The 19034-nt window shown below is 48.7% G+C and overlaps 1 protein-coding gene across 1 annotated transcript in view; it reads right to left on the bottom strand.

The window, feature by feature from the left end:
• Positions 1–19034, bottom strand: part of Notum (palmitoleoyl-protein carboxylesterase notum) — a 113355-nt gene that overhangs the window by 34281 nt on the left and 60040 nt on the right. The window contains exon 7 of the mRNA XM_089562453.1: positions 14108–14296. Coding sequence (XP_089418579.1) covers positions 14108–14296 — 189 coding nt within the window. The remainder of the gene's footprint in view (positions 1–14107; positions 14297–19034) is intronic.

Below are 19034 nucleotides of genomic sequence, written 5' to 3'. Positions count from 1 at the left end.
GCTGGCAATTAAGGCTTTGATGGCTTAAAGGCTTACTTGACTGAACATTTGCAAACCGTAAAAAAGGTTGCTTTTTCATTGTGCACCCCCATATTATATTATTCAAAAAGCATTATCTTCCAGTTTCAAGCAGTTAAGGTGCCAACGGCACGCAAAAATCGCAGTTTTCGACACCGAAACTGTAAAAATGTCCGCTATTACCGCCCGCCAGAAGTGACGCATGTTTTAGACGGGTCCGGACAGCTTCGGACCGTCTCCCTTATGTGGCTCGTGCAAAGCGCTGGTACCGGTAGCGCGTGCAGCACTTTTCTCAATAAATACTTGTTATGTATAAAAAAATGTATATAACTCACAGAACACGCATTTTAAATGGGTTGACACGTTCCATAAAAAGTTTTAAACGCGTTTCATGTGCTGTGGTCGACTACAAAACTCCTCCCGCAACCTCAGCGAAGATGACCGCGCCGCGATGCTAGTGAGCGTTGTTCGCCTGGCAGTATTCAAGTGCAGCTTGTGCAGCGTTATAGCGAAGGAAGGAGACATATTCAAATGGAGGCCAAGGTGAAAAAGTGTCTGCATCATCAAGTCGGCATTTTTGAACGGGCCCGCGTGCCGACAGCACATGTGCGCTGTGCTGTGCGTATTGTAAGGTTACTGCCTTGTTTAGAAAGAAATGACTTGCCTTCTCCTTTTCCTTCTCACTTTTCTCCCCCGTGGAAAGGCATTCCTGCCTGCGCATAGGGATTTAGAGCAAGTGCAGCGAACGCGAGCTAAATCAAATAAAAACAGCAGGATGTCAAAAGAGGGAGCTATAGAGAATTAACTATAGCTATAGAGAATGAATTTCTGAAAAGATATGTGGGGTGGACAGCGAAATATCTACTACTAATTTTTGAGAAGTCTCTCACTACGGGGTGTATTCCGCAAGATTGGAAGATCGGTAAGGTGATACCGCTACCAAAAGGGGGCGATCAAAAACTGGCTTGTAATTACAGACCAATCGCTTTGACGAGTAAAGCTTGCAAGATATTAGAGCGCATCATTTCTAGGCACATTCGACAATACTTGAGTGATAGCAACATAATATATCCATTTCAACACGGATTTCAACGGGGTCTATCAACAGTAACCCAATTGGTGGAAGCAATGCATGATTTTTGCGAGATTGCTGATCGCAAGGGACAGATAGACATTATATTCCTAGATTTTATGAAGGCTTTCGACAAAGTAAACCACCGAAAGCTTATCTCGAAAAAGAGGCATGTTCTTAAAAATGGTTCACTGGTACAATGGATTGAAAGCTTCTTGAGTGATCGCCGACAGTTCGTATCCATCGAAGGAACTATGTCCAGAACATGCAAAGTAAGTTCAGGGGTGCCGCAAGGGTCAGTGCTCGGACCGTTATTGTTCCTGTTGTATATTAATGATCTTGTGACGGAAAGGCCAATTAAATTAAGATTATTTGGAGACGACTGCATCATTTATACTAGGATTCAAACAGTAGATGACCAAATTAGACTAAACCAATACATGGATAAAATAAATGACTGGTGTAAATTGTGGCAGATGCCCTTAAACCCCATTAAATCAACATGCCTGACTATATCGCACAAACGTCAACCACTAGAATTTTGGTACTCCGTACAAGGAAACACGCTCCGACGCACAAATGAATTTCGTTACCTAGGGGTGACTATCACATGGAACCTTCATTGGAAGCAACACGTCATGTCCATTGTTGGTAAAGCTAATAAGAAGTTAGGCTACCTCAGGAGAACACTAAAGTTTGCTTCAAGTGAAACAAAACAAATTGCATATAATACGTTGGTGCGCCCTTTGCTGCAGTACGCATGAGAGGTGTGGGACCCGCAAACCAAAATGTTAGTGCAGGAACTGGAGCATGTTTAGAGGCGCGCATTACGTTTCATATTCTACCGCTTTCGGAGGAAAGATTCAGTATCACCTTTGTACCGTGGAGCCAACTTACCGCTCCTTTCTGTTCGACGAAAACAAACGACTGTGTCTCTTTTATAACATTATGCATGAAACTGTTGGGACTGATCAGCAATGTTATATAAAGGAGTGCACATCTCGCATAACCCGTAATAAACAAACTCGATATGTCGAAGAATTCCGTGCTGCTAAAGATTGCTTTAAATATTCCTTCTTTCCGCTGACCGCACACGATTGGAATCGGCTACCTGATGACGTGTTGTGTGTGGAATCTCGTGATGAGTTTTCTTCTCTACTTTATGACCATTTGTGTAGTACTTAGCAAGCATATTTTGTTACGGGTTTGTTTCTTTGTACCAGTTGTCTTGGTATTTCTGTCACTATACAATGTAATGTTTCCACTCCTACCTTAGTCCTGGAAAGGACTGGTAGTATGTAATAAATAAATAAATACATAAATAAATAAATAAATAAATAAATAAATAAACTGTAGTGTAAAGCGAAAGAATATACCAGGAGCGAAGTGTGACTAAGAAAATAAATATTCATATTGTGGACCAGCGCAAAACGGACAAGGGACCAAGGAAAGAGAAGACAACACGGGCGCTGTGTCGTCTTGTCTTTGCTTGGTCCCTTGTCCGTTCTTGCGCTGGTCCATAATATGAATTACTTCCAACTTGCCCAGCAAAACGCGTTGTTAAAATAAATATATGTATATTTTTTTGCGAGAACCATGGCATCAATGCGGTGGCGATGGTGGGCTAGTTGATCTTGCGCGCCTCGGTCGGTCAAGCTACTGCGCGTTGCAAAATGCATGTCAGTCACAGAAGAACAAAGACATGCTCTGCGTTCGTTACTCTGTTTAGCTAGAACCACTTAAAGCCCGTGTACTCCAGGAACGGAAAAGTTTTTCCGATCTTTTCGACCACACAGCCGGGCACAACGACGCGGTTGCCGGAAGCCAGTCGACGACACGCCTACTGCGTGAATTATCTGCGCTTATCTGCGTCGACTGAGTAATAATGCAGAACATATAATCAAAGTCACGTGTTGTCCTTTGGTACTATCATTCAAATAACTGATGTGTTCAGGTCTCTGCATGCGGTTGTGGGAACGCGCCGGATGGTAACACTGAAGCTTCCTGAATTCGACCTCAGGTAGTAAGAAATTCTACATTTTCAGTAACGTGCACACGTCTGGACTTCTAAGATTCTCAGCCGGGCCTGCGAGTCTTCGCGGCCGCAGGTACAGTCTTTGTCAAAAGTTTAGAGCCCAGGAGGTTTGCTTCTAAGCCTCGCAGTGGGACTCGTGTAAATTCGTGGTAGTCCTACCCATTGGAGGAGGCAGGACCAGAAATCTTCTTACCTTCAGCAAATTTGGAGCGCTGGAGATGCATAACGAAGCAGACAGTGTGCTTCATAAGCAAACCCGCTGGGCTCCAAAGTTTTGACAAAGGCTGTACATACACTCGATGCACGGCGGCATTACGGCGCATCGGGTAGAGCTGCACCTTCAATAAACGCGTGCATGTTCATTCCTTTTCAGACGAAGCAGACCTCTCCTTAGACTTCTGTCTTGTGTAAACAACGTGACGTCAAAACGGCGTTGTTCGATGAGCGAAGCTGTTCACTTTAGTAAATAAAACGGGGCTACTGCGCACAAAAAGACACGGACAAGAAGGTAACACAACAAGCGCAGACTCGCGACTAACTTTATTTGAAAAACGACACTCCTTTTGTAGCTTCGAATTGTCACACCACACACATGCGCAAACCAAAAACCTCATGCCTCTCGTTTCGTCAGTTGCCAGACGGGTGTCGTATACCAGATACCCCTCACCTGTGGCAGGGTATACATTGGTCAGACAGGCCAATGTTTGAATGATCGCTTAAAGGAACACCAGCTTTCGATGAAATCAAGAGTACGGTCGAATTTACCTGTGCACTGTGACGCGTTCCCGGACACTACGCGCCATGAGCCATGCCTGCCTTTGCTGGCAGACGCCAGTTTTGAAGAGGAACCGTGTCCAGGTGGCGCGTGAGTTGGCTGAGGCGTTTTGCATCAAACAGAAGGGTAAAGATTGTGTAAGTGACCCTTCGATCAAACTTTATGAGAATGAAGACAGGTTTTTGGTTTGCGTATGTGTGTGATGTGACAGTTTGAAGCTACAAAAGGAGGCTCGTTTTTCAAATGAAGTTAGTCGCGAGTCTGTGCTCTGCGTCCACTTTGGCTTCTGAACCAGCTGAGCTATCTTGTGACCAGCGCTCCCCTGTCGACTTTCTTCTTCCGACTTTCTTCTTCCTTTCTTCCCCCACTTATAGCCCCCTCGGTACGTGGCATGTTTTACCGGTCGGATCAGCCACACGTACTACGTGCGCTGATGATGTAGACCCGAAGAGGTCTATGGACAAAGCCCTGCCCACAAAAGGGGTTAGCACGAGGAGGGAGAAACGTCAGCCCCCTACCACTGTTTTCTTTAAAAAAAAAAAAGAGAATTCACTTTGAACCTGAACTCCGACAGTTTACACCAGCTTTCGAGACTGGGTGTAAAAGCCAGTGGCCGAAAGGGTACAATGGTGCTTTCCGCATTCCTCTACGCAGCCCCGCACTGCGCCGACATGATGCCAGTAGTTAATTTTTCTCGGGGACCATCGAGCTTCGCGGCGAAAGCGGCCAGAAACGTGCCAGAAAAAAGGGCTTACAAGGTGCGCTGACACACTTGAGAATGCCTGAAACCAGCGAGCCGGCGATGCCGGTTTCTCAACGGTGGGTCATTTCCGGTCTGGCTTGTTAGTTGTCTAGCACACCGCTAGGGGAATGCGTCGTCTGCTAGAGAGTTTTTTGAACTCTTATAACTAAAGTACCAGATGCTTCACGGCCATAATATTAAAATAAATATTGTTCATAACATGCACACTATACCGAGCGCGAAATTAACCAGAGAAATTTTCGGTCAAGTAAGCCTTTAACAGGATTTTATTTTTCATGTCTTATAATATAGCACAAATTCACTAAAAACTTCAGTGTATAGCCATAAAGAATATTGGCGCACTGGTTCTCCTAGTGACATAACATTCAAAAATTATTCTGCAAATTAGTAGAAAAATAACCAGAAAATTCGCAGTTTGTTCAAAAAGTATGCTCTCATATACCAATGCACCAGTGGTGACCGTGAACCGGGTCCGACTAGTTGGCAAAAATCTTTTTTTTTTTTCACTCAGAACTGAACTTGACACACTTTACATCGACTGCGGACAATATGAGCAGAAATTACAAAAGAACTTATCTGCACCAGCTGAAATTTTAAATTTCCGGTGCTCGCCACTACTCTTGCCTATCTTCCGCCCCCTACTCCCGCATTCCCTCATTTCTCTTTCTTCTTTCTCTCGACCATCGGCGGCTATTCCTGCGCTGTGATAAATATTTTTCTACAGACTCCTGCAGTGGTTGCCGCAGGCGACTTTGCTAATCGGAATTTCCCACAAAATGGCTCAAAAGTAACTGTTTTACTCTCCCAAGAAATACTAGACAGGCTGGGCAGTAAACACAAAATCAAGCTGAAAAACATTCAGTTTTTACTTGATGTAGCGGGAAAAGAAATAAAAAAACGTTGCTTCAACAATTACGAGCTCCTTTATGTTCTAAAGTGCAACTTGAGACCGCATAAACCGACTATGAATTTCTGTTTTATTTTCTCTGGCTTGTAGCTCAGCTTTCAAAGAGGGCGCGTCTCGAAAGAGGCCTAGTAGTTGCTCTGTGCACCGTTGCGCCCATAGGCTACTGAGCGTCCCTTTCCAACCAAGGGTGGCATCAACATGGAGCGTCCGCTGCAGCCAAGCGAAACGCCTGTCCCGGATGCCGCCAGAAGCTACCGCTAGAATATGTACGCGCGAGCCCCTCAGCCCTTTTTGCTAGGCTGCAATGCCGAGAACACACTCAAGCCTCTACCACAGAAGGCTCGCATGTCATGGAGCTTCCGGCATGTCATGGAGCTCCCGGAGGGCTCCAAGTGCTTCCGGCGGAAACCCATCGGCATAAATAGATACAAATGTCCTCAAGCCAGCCAAATCCCCCCCCCCCCCCCCCCTCATGAAGGATGACTAATCCTCAAGTGATCGAAACCTGCCTTGCGCAGTAAAGCCCATTCTAGGTCCTCTTCTAGAGAATGCCTGTTAAGCTCACACTGGCGGGATTTGAACGCACGGGCCCTTTTCCTAAACTATTTACCCCAGAAAGCCGAGCACCAAACCGAGCCATATGGTTGCACCCATTGGAAGAAGCTGCCGGGTGCCCTTCCGGCAGCGGGAGTCGATTGCGCCACCTCCCGAAGCGGAGGGGGTGCTCTTTGGCAGGAGGAATGAGTCCGGGAATCTTAGTACTTTCACGTTGTAGTGACGGCAGTCCAGCGGTCACGAAAACATCAACAAGACTTCGAAACGAAGCTCTTTATTTGGGCTGACTTGCGCCCGCGAAAGAACGGAATCACTCGGCGACGGCGTAAGCTACAAACGTGCCCGTCAGTCGTCGAACTGCGAATGTCCGCCGGTCGCGGCATCGCTCAATTTAAAGCCGGGAAGGAAACTTCCAGATAACAGGAGAAGATCATCTGCAGTAATCTGGAAAAACCTAGATGCAGCCTTTCTTGGCTGCGATCAATCGAGATTAGTCTGGTCGCTTCTCGCGTCACGAACTAAAGTGATAACAACCCTTTCCTGCAGCCTTGAGCGTGAACGAACAAACACTACAATGATACGTGGCATTTAAAAGCGTACGTTGTTGGGCTAGTCGGTCAATCATGGTGAATACAAGGGGGGTACTGCGCACAAAAAGACAAGGACAAGAAGATAACACAACAAGCGCAGACTCGCGACTAACTTTATTTGAAAACACGACACTCCTTTTATAGTTTCAAAACTGTCACATCACACACATGATGAAACCAAAAACCTGTCTTCATTGTGATACAGTTTGATAGAAGGGTCACTTACGCAATCTTTATCCTTCTGTTTGATGCAAAAACGCTTCCGCCAACTCACGCGCCACCTGGTCACGGCTCCTCCTCAAAACTTTTGTATCTGTCAGCAAAGGCAGGCAAGGGTTATTGCGCGTAGCATCCGGGCATGCGCCACAATGCAGGGGTAAATTCGACCCTGTCCCTGATTTCATGGAAAGCTGGTGTTCTCTTAAGCGCTCATTCAGACATCGGCCTGTCTGACCGATGTACTTACCACGTGCAAGGAAAGACCTGTTGCCGTTCAGGTCAGCACATTCCAAGAATGTTAAACGGGCTATCGGAACCTATTGCCTGCAGGGCGCCTTGCCTAAGTCTTGCGCTCACCTGGTGCACGAGAGCCTCAATAATCAGGTAATTAGGATGACGAAGGCTGGTTTTCCTGCTTCAATCATTGTTGCAGTGGCTGAGAAGCTTCTGCGCAAACTGAAAAATAGGACGTGCCGGGATAGTGGCCGTTCTAAGGAAATGAGGCCAGCGGTTCTACCGTATATTCACAGAATTTCCCACAACTTGAAGAACGTGGCGAAACGGTACGGCGTGCCGGTAGTTTTACCGCCCCATGCAAGTTGGCCTCATTGTGCCCTCAGGTCATGTCCGGAGGGAAGAGGAGAGCGGACTGCGAGAAGCGTCATGCCACTCGTTTTGTCAGGTGCCAGACGGGTGTCGTTTACCAGATTCCCCTCACCTGTGGCAGGGTATACATCGGTCAGACAGGCCGATGTCTGAATGAGCGCTTAAGAGAACACCAGCTTTCCATGAAATCAGGGACAGGGTCGAATTTACCCCTGCATTGTGGCGCATGCCCGGATGCTACGCGCAATAACCCTTGCCTGCCTTTGCTGACAGATACAAAAGTTTTGAGGAGGAGCCGTGACCAGGTGGCGCGTGAGTTGGCGGAGGCGTTTTGCATCAAACAGAAGGATAAAGATTGCGTAAGTGACCCTTCTATCAAACTGTATCACAATGAAGACAGGTTTTTGGTTTCATCATGTGTGTGATGTGGCAGTTTTGAAACTATAAAAGGAGTGTCGTGTTTTCAAATAAAGTTAGTCGCGAGTCTGCGCTTGTTGTGTTATCTTCTTTTCCTTGTCTTTTTGTGCGCAGTACCCCCTTTGTATTCACCAATACGTGGTATTACCCCCCTTCCAAAGAAGCATCGTCTCGATGCTTTAAAATGAAAATAAACACGGAGAATGAAAACTTCGGGTCCTTCAGCGTTCATAATATGGCTTCAGGCGTACGACATGTACGACTTCCGGGCGTGTGCGGCGTCGCTGAGAAGCTGTCGTGCCGTCGGGGATCACTTCATAGTCGAGGTCGCCGATGCGACGGAGAACCCTGTACGGGCCAAAGTAGCATCGCAGCAACTTTTCAATCAATCCACGGCGGCGAACTGACGTCGATATCCAAACCCGATCACCTGGCTTGTAGTGCGTGTCTCGTCGGCGGAGATTGTAGCGTCGGGCGTCGGTGTGCTGCTGGTCTTGAATGCGAAGCCGCGCAAGTTTTCGGGCTTCCTCGGCGCGATGAAGGTAGCCGGCGATGTCGAGGCTGACTTCGTCGGAAACGTGGGGGAGCATTGCGTCAAGTGTTGTCGTGGGCTTCCTGCCGTATACCAGCTTAAATGGAGTAAATCTGGTTGTCTCCTGGGCGGTAGTATATTATAGGCGAAGATCACGTAAGGCAGAATAGAGTCCCACGTCTTGTGTTCGGCATCGATGTACATGGAGAGCATGTCTGCGATGGTCTTGTTCAGACGCTCTGTGAGTCAGTTGGTTTGCGGATGATAGGCAGTTGTCCTCCGATGGCTTGTCTGGCTGTACTTTAAAATGGCTCGCGTCAGCTCCGCTGTAAATGCCGTCCCTCTGTCTGTGATGAGCACTTCGGGGGCGGCGTGTCGCAGGAGAATTTGTTCGACAAAAAATTTTGCGACTTCTGTTGCGGTACCATTAGGCAACGCTTTTGCTTCGGCGTATGGGGTCATGTAGTCGGTGGCCACGATGATCCACTTGTTACCTGACGATGAAGTCGGAAAGGGGCTGAGGAGGTCCATTCCCATTTGCTGAAAGGGCTTAGTTGGAGGTGGTATGGGGTTCAGGAGTCCGGCTGGTCTGATCGGAGGCGTTTTGCGTCGCTGACACTCACGGCACGTTTTCACATAATGGGAAACGTCGGCAGCTAGCCGCGGCCAATAGTACTTCTCCTGGATGCGGTGCAACGTGCGAGCAATCTCGAGATGCCCCGCAGTCGGCTCATCATGACATGCCTGCATAATTTCTTGCCTAAGATTCTTGGGCACGACAAGAAGATCTACTGTCCTGTTGGACGCGAAGTTCTTCTTCAGGAGGACAATATTGTGAACGACGAAGGACGACAGTTGGGGCTTGAATCCTCGAGGAGGCGATGCAGTCTTGCCTTTCAGGTAATCAACTATAGTTTGCAACTCAGGATTGGAGGGCTGCTGCTACGCGAAGCTGCTGGCGCTTACCGGTCCTAAGAAAGCACAATTTAACAAATAAGAAAGCATAGTCGTCTTCATCTTGGCTTGCTGCGTCGGCGGGGGCTCGCGACAAGCAGTCTGCGTCGGAATGCTTGCGGCCAGATTTATAGACTACAGTTATGTCGAATTCTTGAAGACGCAGGCTCCAACGAGCAAGGCGGCCGAAGGGATCTTTCAAATTGGCTAGCCAGCATAGAGCATGGTGATCGCTCACAACCTTGAATGGTCGTCCGTACAGGTAGGGGCGAAATTTCGACGTGGCCCAAATAATGGCAAGAGATTCTTTCTCGGTCGTCGAATAGTTGGCTTCAGCTTTCGACTGTGAACGGCTAGCGTACGCGATAACTTTTTCCTCTCCACCATTTTTCTGAACGAGCACCGCTCCTAAGCCCACACTACTTGCATCGGTATGGATTTCGGTTTCGGCGTTTTCTTCAAAGTGCCCGAGCACAGGAGGGGACTGTAAGCGGCGCTTTAGCTCTTTGAAAGCTTCCTCTTGCGGCATTTGCCATTTAAAAGGCACGTCAGCCTTGGTAACTTGGGTCAGAGGTTCAGCGATGTGCGAAAAGTTCTTGACGAATAGCCGGTAATAATTGCACAATCCAAGGAATCTGCCTATAGCTTTCTTGTCATTAGGCTGTGGAAACGCTGCGATCGCAGCCGTCTTCTGAGGGTCTGGGCGAACTCCATCCTTGCTTACGACGTGACCAAGGAACAGCAGCTCTTCGTAGGCGAAGTGGCACTTCTCTGGTTTCAGTGTTAGGCCTGAAGACTTGATTGTTTCCAGCACTATCCGAAGCCTTCTGAGGTGGTCTTCAAAGCTTGTGGAGAAGACAACAACGTCATCTAAGTAGACTAGACAAATTTGCCACTTCAAGCCTGCGAGCACCGTATCCATTACTCGCTGGAACGTCGTTGGGGCAGAGCAGAGGCCGAATGGCATCACCTTGAACTCGAAGAGTCCGTCTAGTGTGATGAACGCAGTATTTTCGCGATCCCTTTCGTCGACTTCAATTTGCCAGTAGCCGCTCTTCAGGTCCATCGATGAGAAGTACTCAGCGTTGCACAGCCGGTCCAGTGTATCGTCGATGCGGGGGAGGGGGTAGACATTCTTCGTAATGCTGCTCAGGCGGCGGTAATCGACGCAAAAGCGAAGGGTGCCGTCTTTCTTTTTTCACTAGGACGACTGGTGGTGCCCAGGGGCTCCTCGATGGCTGGTGACGTCGTCACGAAGCATTTCCTCAACTTGCTAGCGAAAAGCTTGGCGTTCTAGCGGCGATACGCGGTAGGGGCTCTGTCGCAGTGGTCGGGCGTGTTCGTCTGTGAAAATGCGGTGCTTGGCAAGCCGGGTTCGTCGCACATTCGATGCTGATGAGAAGCAATCGCTGTACTTTTGAAGAAGACTGCGTATTTGGTCTTGTCTGCTTCGGGTTAATGCTGAATTGATATCAAACCTGGGTTGATGGCCTTGGTCAGTTGGTTCTACGGGTTGGTCAGGTAGGGCAAATATGTCTCTTATGTCTGCCAGGTCGTCGAGGAAAGCGATCGTCGTACCTTTGTTTAGATGCCGGTGTTCTTCGGTAAAGTTGGTTAGCAGCACCTGGGCTTGGCCATTTCGGATTTCGGTGACTCCCCTCGCGACGCCCAATCCTCGATCCAGGAGTAACTGGGTTTTCCCCTCGAAGACGCCTTCGGCAGTTTCGATGTATCCTGTACCTATGCAGGCGACGACACTTGATCGGGGTGGCACGCTCAGTGCTTCGTCGAGGACGTTTAAGGCAATGCGATGAGTCGCTGTCGTCGCTGCAGATATGGCTTTGTCGGTGGAAAGCTTGATCGACTTGGATCGAAGGGCGATGATCGAATTGGAAAAACAGCGCAATCAAAGACGAGACACAAGAGAAGGACAAAACACAGGCGCTGTGTTTGTGTTTTGTCCTTCTCTTGTGTCTCGTCTTTGATTGCGCTGTTTTTCCAATTCGTAAAACATGTACCAACCAGCCCGTATTTGCCCTCTTCTGGCGATGATCGCCCGATGTTCATTCACGAAGTCCATTCCCAAAATCACGTCTCGAGAGCATTTTTGTAGGACCAGGAAGGTTGTAGCATAGGTTCGCCCATTTACTGTAACTCTCGCAGTGCAGCGTCCTGAAGGCGTAATAAGGTTACCACCTGCGGTGCGGATCAGCGGGCCATCCCAAATTGTTGTCACTTTCCTGAGTCGGACAGCGAATGGCCCGCTCATGACGGAGTAGTCAGCTCCCGTGTCGACCAAGGCAGTAACCGCGTGACCGTCGACCGTAACTTCAAGGTCACTTGTTCGCGTTCTTGTATTGCACGTTGTCTTTGGTGTCCGATCTCGGCTTCGTCGGGTAGTGAGGCTGCGGAGGGCGTACTCCGACGTTACTGCTATGGGCAGAGGTAAAGGCGTCATGTCTGGCCCCTTCGTTGTCGTCGTCGGTGTTGTCGTCGAAGTTGTCGTCGTAGGTGTCGTAGGAGTTGTCGTCGGTGGAGGATCGTTGTCCTTGCGCTTAGAAGCAACCTCACCTCGAGAGGCTGCTTTATTCAGTTTAACCTTCGGGGGCTGGGGGAGCGTCCACGCAAGGCGTAGCCTCGGCTAGGAGATACGAAGTGCGGTGACGATGGCGACGGGGAGCGTGATAGACGGCTGGGCGTTGAGTATTCTTCCCGACGCAAGAACTCTTCGATTCCGGCTGGCCGCTGGCCGGGTCGGGGTCGTGGGGCGTCGTAAGAGAACCCTCGGATGCCCATTCTCCTCTATGGGCAGTACCGGAGAATGTGACCGGCTTCGCCGCAGTGGGAGCATAGTCTTCGGCGCTGCTCGGGTGTTCTCCACTCGTCGCATTTCCTCGGCTGCGCGCGTCGCTCGTAGGACGGGCGGGTTGGGGCGAGTGGGCGGCGGTCCAACGCAGCTGGCTGAGGGAGATAGGGGCTTGGGTCCCGTCGTCGAGGGGCAGGACGGCGCACAGCTGCGGCGTAAGTCATGGCTGGGGGCTGCAGAGGCTGCATGGGTGTCGGCGTCACACCCAAGGCCTGTTGAACCTCTTCCCGGACGACGCCAGTGAGCGATGAAAGCTGCGGCTGCGTTCCCGTTGGCAGCAATCGTCGGAGCTCTTCTAGCACAATTTCACGTATAACCTCCCGCAGGTGATCGTTGTTAGCGGTGTCCATGCAGCTTGCTGACAAAAAGCGCTGTTGGCGGTCGTACTGGCGGGCTCTGGCATCAAGAGTTTTTTCCATGTTTGATGCCTCTTCGACAAATTCCGCGAAGGTTCTCGATGGGTTCCGTACGAGGCCCGCAAAGAGCTGCTCTTTAACTCCTCGCATAAGCAGCTTGACCTTTTCATCTTCCTTCATGCTCGAGTCGGCACGCCGGAAGAGACGCTTCATTTCCTCAGTGTACATTGCAACGGTCTAGTTTGAATGTTGTATGCGAGACTGTACCTGCTGCTGGGCTCTCTCCTTTCGCACGACGTTCGTGAAGATCTTCAGAAGCTGCTCCTTGAAGGTTTCCCAGTTCGTGAGGCTAGCTTCCTCATTCTCAAACCAGATTCTTGCTGGTCCCTCCAAGGCGAAGAAGACTTAAGTTTCGTAGCATCGTCCCAGTTGTTGAAGACAGCCACACGGTCGAACTGTTCCAGGCATTCTTTGGGGTCAGGGCCAGGGGAAGCGTCGAAGGTTGGTGGCACCCGGGGCTGGTGAAGAATGATTGGAGTCGTCGTCTGGGGAAGCTCATGGTGGACGTTTCTACTGGCTTCCGCTTCCGGGTAGGGTCCGGCAGAATCCCGAACTCAGGTGCGTCTGCTAGCAGACGTCGGCTTGCGCGGTGGATTGGACTCAGGTCCTGCGGTAAATGACTCAAAGGGCTGGCGTCACGACTTGTAGGGGGTGTCCGGAACATGGATAGCTACCCCGCACCTCCACCAGATGTCACGTTGTAGTGACGGCAGTCCAGCGGTCACGAAAACACCAACAAGATTTCGAAACGAAGCTCTTTATTTGGGCTGACTTGCGCCCGCAAAAGAACTGAATCACTCGGCGGCGGCGTAAGCAACAAACGTGCTCGTCAGTCGTCGAGCTACGATTGTCCACCGCTCGCGGCATCGCTCAATTTAAAGCCGGCAAGGAAACTTCCAGATAACAGGACAAGATCGTCTACAGTAATCTGGAAAAACTTAGATGCAGCCTTTCTTGGCTGCGATCAATCGAGATTAGTCTGGTCGCTTCTCGCGTCAGGAACAAAAGTTGGTTGGTTGGTTTATGGGGTTTAACTTCCCAAAGCGACTAAGGCTATGAGAGACGCCGTAGTGGAGGGCTCCGGAAATTTCGACCACCTGGGGTTCCTTAACGTGCACTGACATCGCACAGTACACGGGCCTCTAGAATTTCTCCACCCTTTCCTGCAGCCTTGAGCGTGAATGAACAAACACTACAATGATACGTGACAGTATAAATAACTGTTCAAGAACAGTCCTAATATGATTATGCTTTGCTTGCGCATAAGCACTACAGCAGACAGGATATTTGCTGTAGTTCTGAATTCTCGGAAAGCAAACTACAAGTGTTTCTGTCGAGAGAGAAATGTTGGAAGCACAGATGGCTGAAAAAAAAAAGTTTACCTCATGCCTCTTTTGATGGTTTCCACTGGCGCACACGAGTATGGTTCCAAGCACTCTCTTGATTCAAAGGGCTCATTGTCCAGAAACCACCCTGAGTCGACAATTCCACGCACTTTGATTTTTGAGCCAAGAGACGCCAGCAGATCGGCCGTTCTGTCGACGTTGAGCAAAACGCCAGCCCCTCCTGCACTGCATAGAGAGAGAGACGAGTAGTGAGGCCTCCACCTTGCAGATGCAATCTCAGTTGAAAAAATACTCAGGTTGGTACCCGAATACGACAAAGGTCTCGGCCGTCCTGTTGTCACAACGTTCATGTTGTAATGGGCACTCTTCTGTCGTCACAACATGTCTGGCTGTGTTGCGACAAAAAACTCAACCCGGATTATTACAGAATACGTCACGACAAAAATTCAGGGGCACTTTGACTGTCTAAAGCGCGTACAGGAGAAAGTGTTTTCCGCACCGCTTTGACTGCCTTTGTGGCCCTGGTGACGTCCCCAATGCATGACGTCACACGTAATTAATAACTAATTACTAAGTATCGAAAATTTGCTATTGACTGGCTGATTACTTATTGATGACTAAATACTAATTAACTGCTAATTAACGACGCTTAAGCTTCGCCTTTAGAAGTGGAACGTGACAGCCTGTTCTAGCGCTGCCAGGGAGTCCACGGAACACTACTACCCGTTCGGCGCGATGCCTTGCCCTTTGAACGCTTTTTGAGGAAAGGGAATGGCGCAGTAATTCTCTGTAATCTCGGTGGACACCTGAACCGCACCGTACAGGAAGGGAGGAAGTGGGAGTGAAAGAAGAAAGAGGGGCCAAATTGTATTTGAGGAAAGTAAATTACGCAGTAACTGTCTCGCCTATCTTGGCAGACACCTGGTCATCCGTTTGATGACATCAGCTGAGCTGGATGTAACGCCTGCCAGACGGGAGAATGAGCCATTAAACGCTTTCGCCTTAATATTTTCACTGGTTACGAGGTCAGTTCCGAAAGTACTTCAGGAATATCTGTTTCAAGGAGAGGAAATACCCCTTTGATGTTTTTCTATAGGGATATAAAAATAATAGCACACGCAAACAAGAAATCTTTCAAGCTTCTCTAGTGAGAAGTGACAACAAGTCTAGAATTTATGCTTAATCAAAAATGAAACTATTAACCACAATGCGGATGTTCCATAAACTTTTGCAATGTTTTGTTTCACGGCAAAACGCAAAGCTGGCCAGAAACCTAGTTTACGCATGTGTGGTGGCTGTGTCAGGCTGCCACCTCGCGTCAGCGCGAACCAACGGCACCGTGGACGGAAACGCGTCGAAACCGTTCGGCTGGCAGGTCTGCGTGGTACGAGGTACCAGTCAACTCGACAACAAGCGAATTCAACTCCAGCAGAGCAGCATCAGGCGAGTAGAGCGGCATTCTCGGAATGAAAGAGCCTCATGCGTAACACCATTCGAATAAATCTGCGAGTTCATCGGACAGTACGTGCTACGATCGAAACAGAATGTGCAAAACTTACAAGAACATCAATACAGCCATTGAGGAGAGAGTAGGTAAAACGCGACACAAATTTGCAAATTTTTGTCTTTTTAATTCATACGTATAAAAAAAAATTGCGCCTCTCCCGTAACCGAGAGTAGAGTAAGCATGAAATGTTTACGGGCCTAACACAGGCTCCATTGCTCGGCTTAAGCAGCTGTGACGGTGGCGGCATTGAAATCCAGGACGATGCAGGAGCGTACGCGGACACGACGAGACGCAGGCCTGACAAGAATGCATATGCAGCGCGTTCGAATACTCCGCGAGCGTGTATACATCTGCCTGCCAGAGGGGGAAACGGCGTGAAGGCCCTGCGGCCGGTCTTTTACATGCGTGAGTATAGGACCGCAGCGCCATCCCTGGGAAGCGCGCGAAAGCAGTTTTTCAGCCGAAAGCCCTTCTCGCCCTGGAGCTCCCCTCTTTCTCTAAGCGGCCTTCTCTCAAACCCCTAACAGATCACGTATGACAACGAAGTGTATTGTGGCATGTACGTGCTTTTTGCACGCGTTAATAGAAATCGGAAATTATAATTCCGTGCATTATCAAATGCACAGCTCGACTGATATCTTGATAAACATTGAGAAGACACTGGCAGCAGTTATTTTTTGTGACTCGTTTGGAGAGCAACCGGCGCTTGTATGCCGGTCCCGTAGGAGGGCTTAGGGAGTCTCGTTGAATCTCGTCAAGTCTCGTACGGTGCCCGGATGTTCTCGTTTCAGAGCACGGATGAGTGGAATTCACAGCCCGGATGAGTGGATTTCGGTCTCGGCATGACGTCACCACACTGCCGACAACGGGAGCTAAAAGCATTTCATGCTTAAAACAAATGCTGGCGATTCATTCCAGCCTGTCCTGGCATCAAATATCAAATATAAAAATATCAGCTCAACAGTAACACAAGAAAACTTATTGAAAATTAAAACAACGTAATGCCGCATTTTTCCTCACCTCTTGTGGCAAGATCAGACAGCGCACAGAACAAAATGACATGCCGTTCCAAATAAACATTTTACTCATCCTTGTACTGAACGAACACAAATTTGCTTCCATAAAATTTTAGAAAATTTTGCGAACTCATTCGAGCGAAAGTCACTACAGTCAGGACGAACTAGCCACCGCTTTGTTCTATGCCCCACTACATGCTACCCTGTTCTATCACAATGCTGTGCTTATAGCCTGGCTACGCGATGTTTTTGAATTTCTTGCCTTCATCGCAACTTTTTTCTGTTTTACTGTTGTTTTTCATTCGCTCAGTCAGGCAGAATGGACACAGGATTTGGTTTTCTTCTCAACGCCTGAACACTTGGGCTTGAACGTGCTCCCACATAAGGGCACGTTCAAACCCTCGTGCTCGTACACAAGAGCGATCACCAGCCAATTTCTCATGACATTGGATATCTGCATCACTTGGCTTTTACTGACGGCAACTGTATAATTTTTAATTGATTCCAGCTCAATGCGGCATCCTGGCCAACGAGAGAGCAGACGAAGCGTCCCGCAAAGGCGTACAGTGTCGTAACTATAAGCGCATCTTCACAAAATCAGATGCGTCCCATCTGGCCAAACGATACAACCAGGATGAAAAGAACAGTCTCTTGAACTTGCCACGTCATCATCACCCGTTTCTTCATTCCATCAACCCACAGCTCAAATCAAGACTACCACTCGGGCTTCCGCGTCATCTAGAAACAATTTATCATCGTCTCAATGTTGAATTTACGAACAGTCTACGATACCGTTTCAAGCAGGCAGACAGTCCGTATTCTGACAATTGTGGCTAAATTGGCACTGTACTTCATATTCTCTTCGAATGCCCAGCGTAAGCCAACGAACTTGCGCACTATGAACATTGAATGCAGTCCGTCACCTAAGTTCCACTCTCGATGGACTCTATATTAGGTCCTTTAGGCTGCTGCAGACAGCAGCGACGTGCAATATTCTCATTTGCCTGTTTAGACGCTATTGGTGTTTTAGACAAACTATAAATTGCCCGAACACTTGATCACCCGCTGTACATGCATAGAACTTGGTTTCTGTCTCATCCAAAGAAGCCATCGTGCTCTGAACTATTGCATTGCAACCCTCTTCAATTACCGCACTCTTTTATAGCACCATTCTTCAATCTTTACACCCCTATTCCCTCCCTTACGCAGAGTAGTATGTCAGCGAATATTCACGCAAGCTAAAATCACTGCTTTTCATTACAGAGCTCTCTATCGTACACAAGAGCGAACAGAGCTTGCTGCATTGACAGAATGCGTTATAGAAATAGCTCTTCATGCCCACCGGACAGAGTGCGACGTTGAGGTTCTCAAGGGGGTTTGTACAATTCCTGCCCGCCATATTCTCTCATTTTCTTCCCGTTTGTAAGTTGAGGCCTTGCGGGGTACCAAACCGTTTGTTGGCGTCGGCACTGCATCCATTTCCGCTGAGCTTTTTTCATGTCTTCTACATCCCATTGGAACTCAGTTTTTTTTCGTCCGTCCCGATTATCCTAAATAGCGGGAAATCAAGGGTAGAGCTTTACAGCAGAGCTCTCTGTCTAATCAGTTGTGAAACTCCGCTTCAAAAATGGCTATTTAGAAGCCACTTCCCGGGTGCTTACGTATGGCCATAGTCCTTCAATGCAAAAAGCACTGAAGGACTATGGTATGGCTATTGCGGCCGTCGCTACCGTCGCTTCGTTTACGTTTGCACCGGCGTTTTGCCAGCGTTATGATGGATCCCGTTCTAGAATTCGTCAACAAAGTTCTCGCATACCGCATTACCTTTAGCATACCGTGTACCTTGTTACCGTTAGAGGAATACCGGGAGCCCGCCTACCTCCGGTGAGCAGGCGCTGATTGGTCCCGATGCTCCTGGAGGCGCGCGTAGCTGCCGGGTACGTGGCGCCATCTGGCAACGTCAAGGAGATTTGCGCATGCATTGGCTGCGCCTCAGTGATTCGTTGCTTCTCGTGACCCAGTGTTACTAGAAGCATTGGTTCTAGCAACACTGTTTTGTCCTATGACGTCGTCATGCTTGTACTTGCGAGTTTGGCCGGTGGCGGCGATACCTGTATTTTGCTTCTTGCTCTCTTCTACGTTACAAGAGCTTTGTTATCAGTATGAGTGGCGTTTTTGTAATCAGGAACTGGTGTTCTGTCGATACAACCCCAACTTCAATTTCTCATCAGGGTCCCTTTAACCGCTGCGCCACTGCGCTGGTAATGGTATGAGGACTCACCACTATCTATGAATCTTTTAAGTAGAAATTACCAATTCAGCATACATGGGCATTAAGCCACTAAAGATATCATGCCACACCCCTAAGGCGGAGTTTAAGTGCCCCTCCAATTGAAGAATGAACAGCTGCTGTGGCAGGTCTACTCAATTTAACTACGTG

The sequence above is a fragment of the Amblyomma mixtum genome, chromosome 10 (assembly GCF_055824585.1).
Source record: "Amblyomma mixtum isolate Tamu chromosome 10, ASM5582458v1, whole genome shotgun sequence".
Classification (NCBI taxonomy): domain Eukaryota; kingdom Metazoa; phylum Arthropoda; class Arachnida; order Ixodida; family Ixodidae; genus Amblyomma; species Amblyomma mixtum.
Note: the sequence above shows the minus strand (reverse complement) of the source record. Positions and strands in the feature narration are given on the sequence as shown.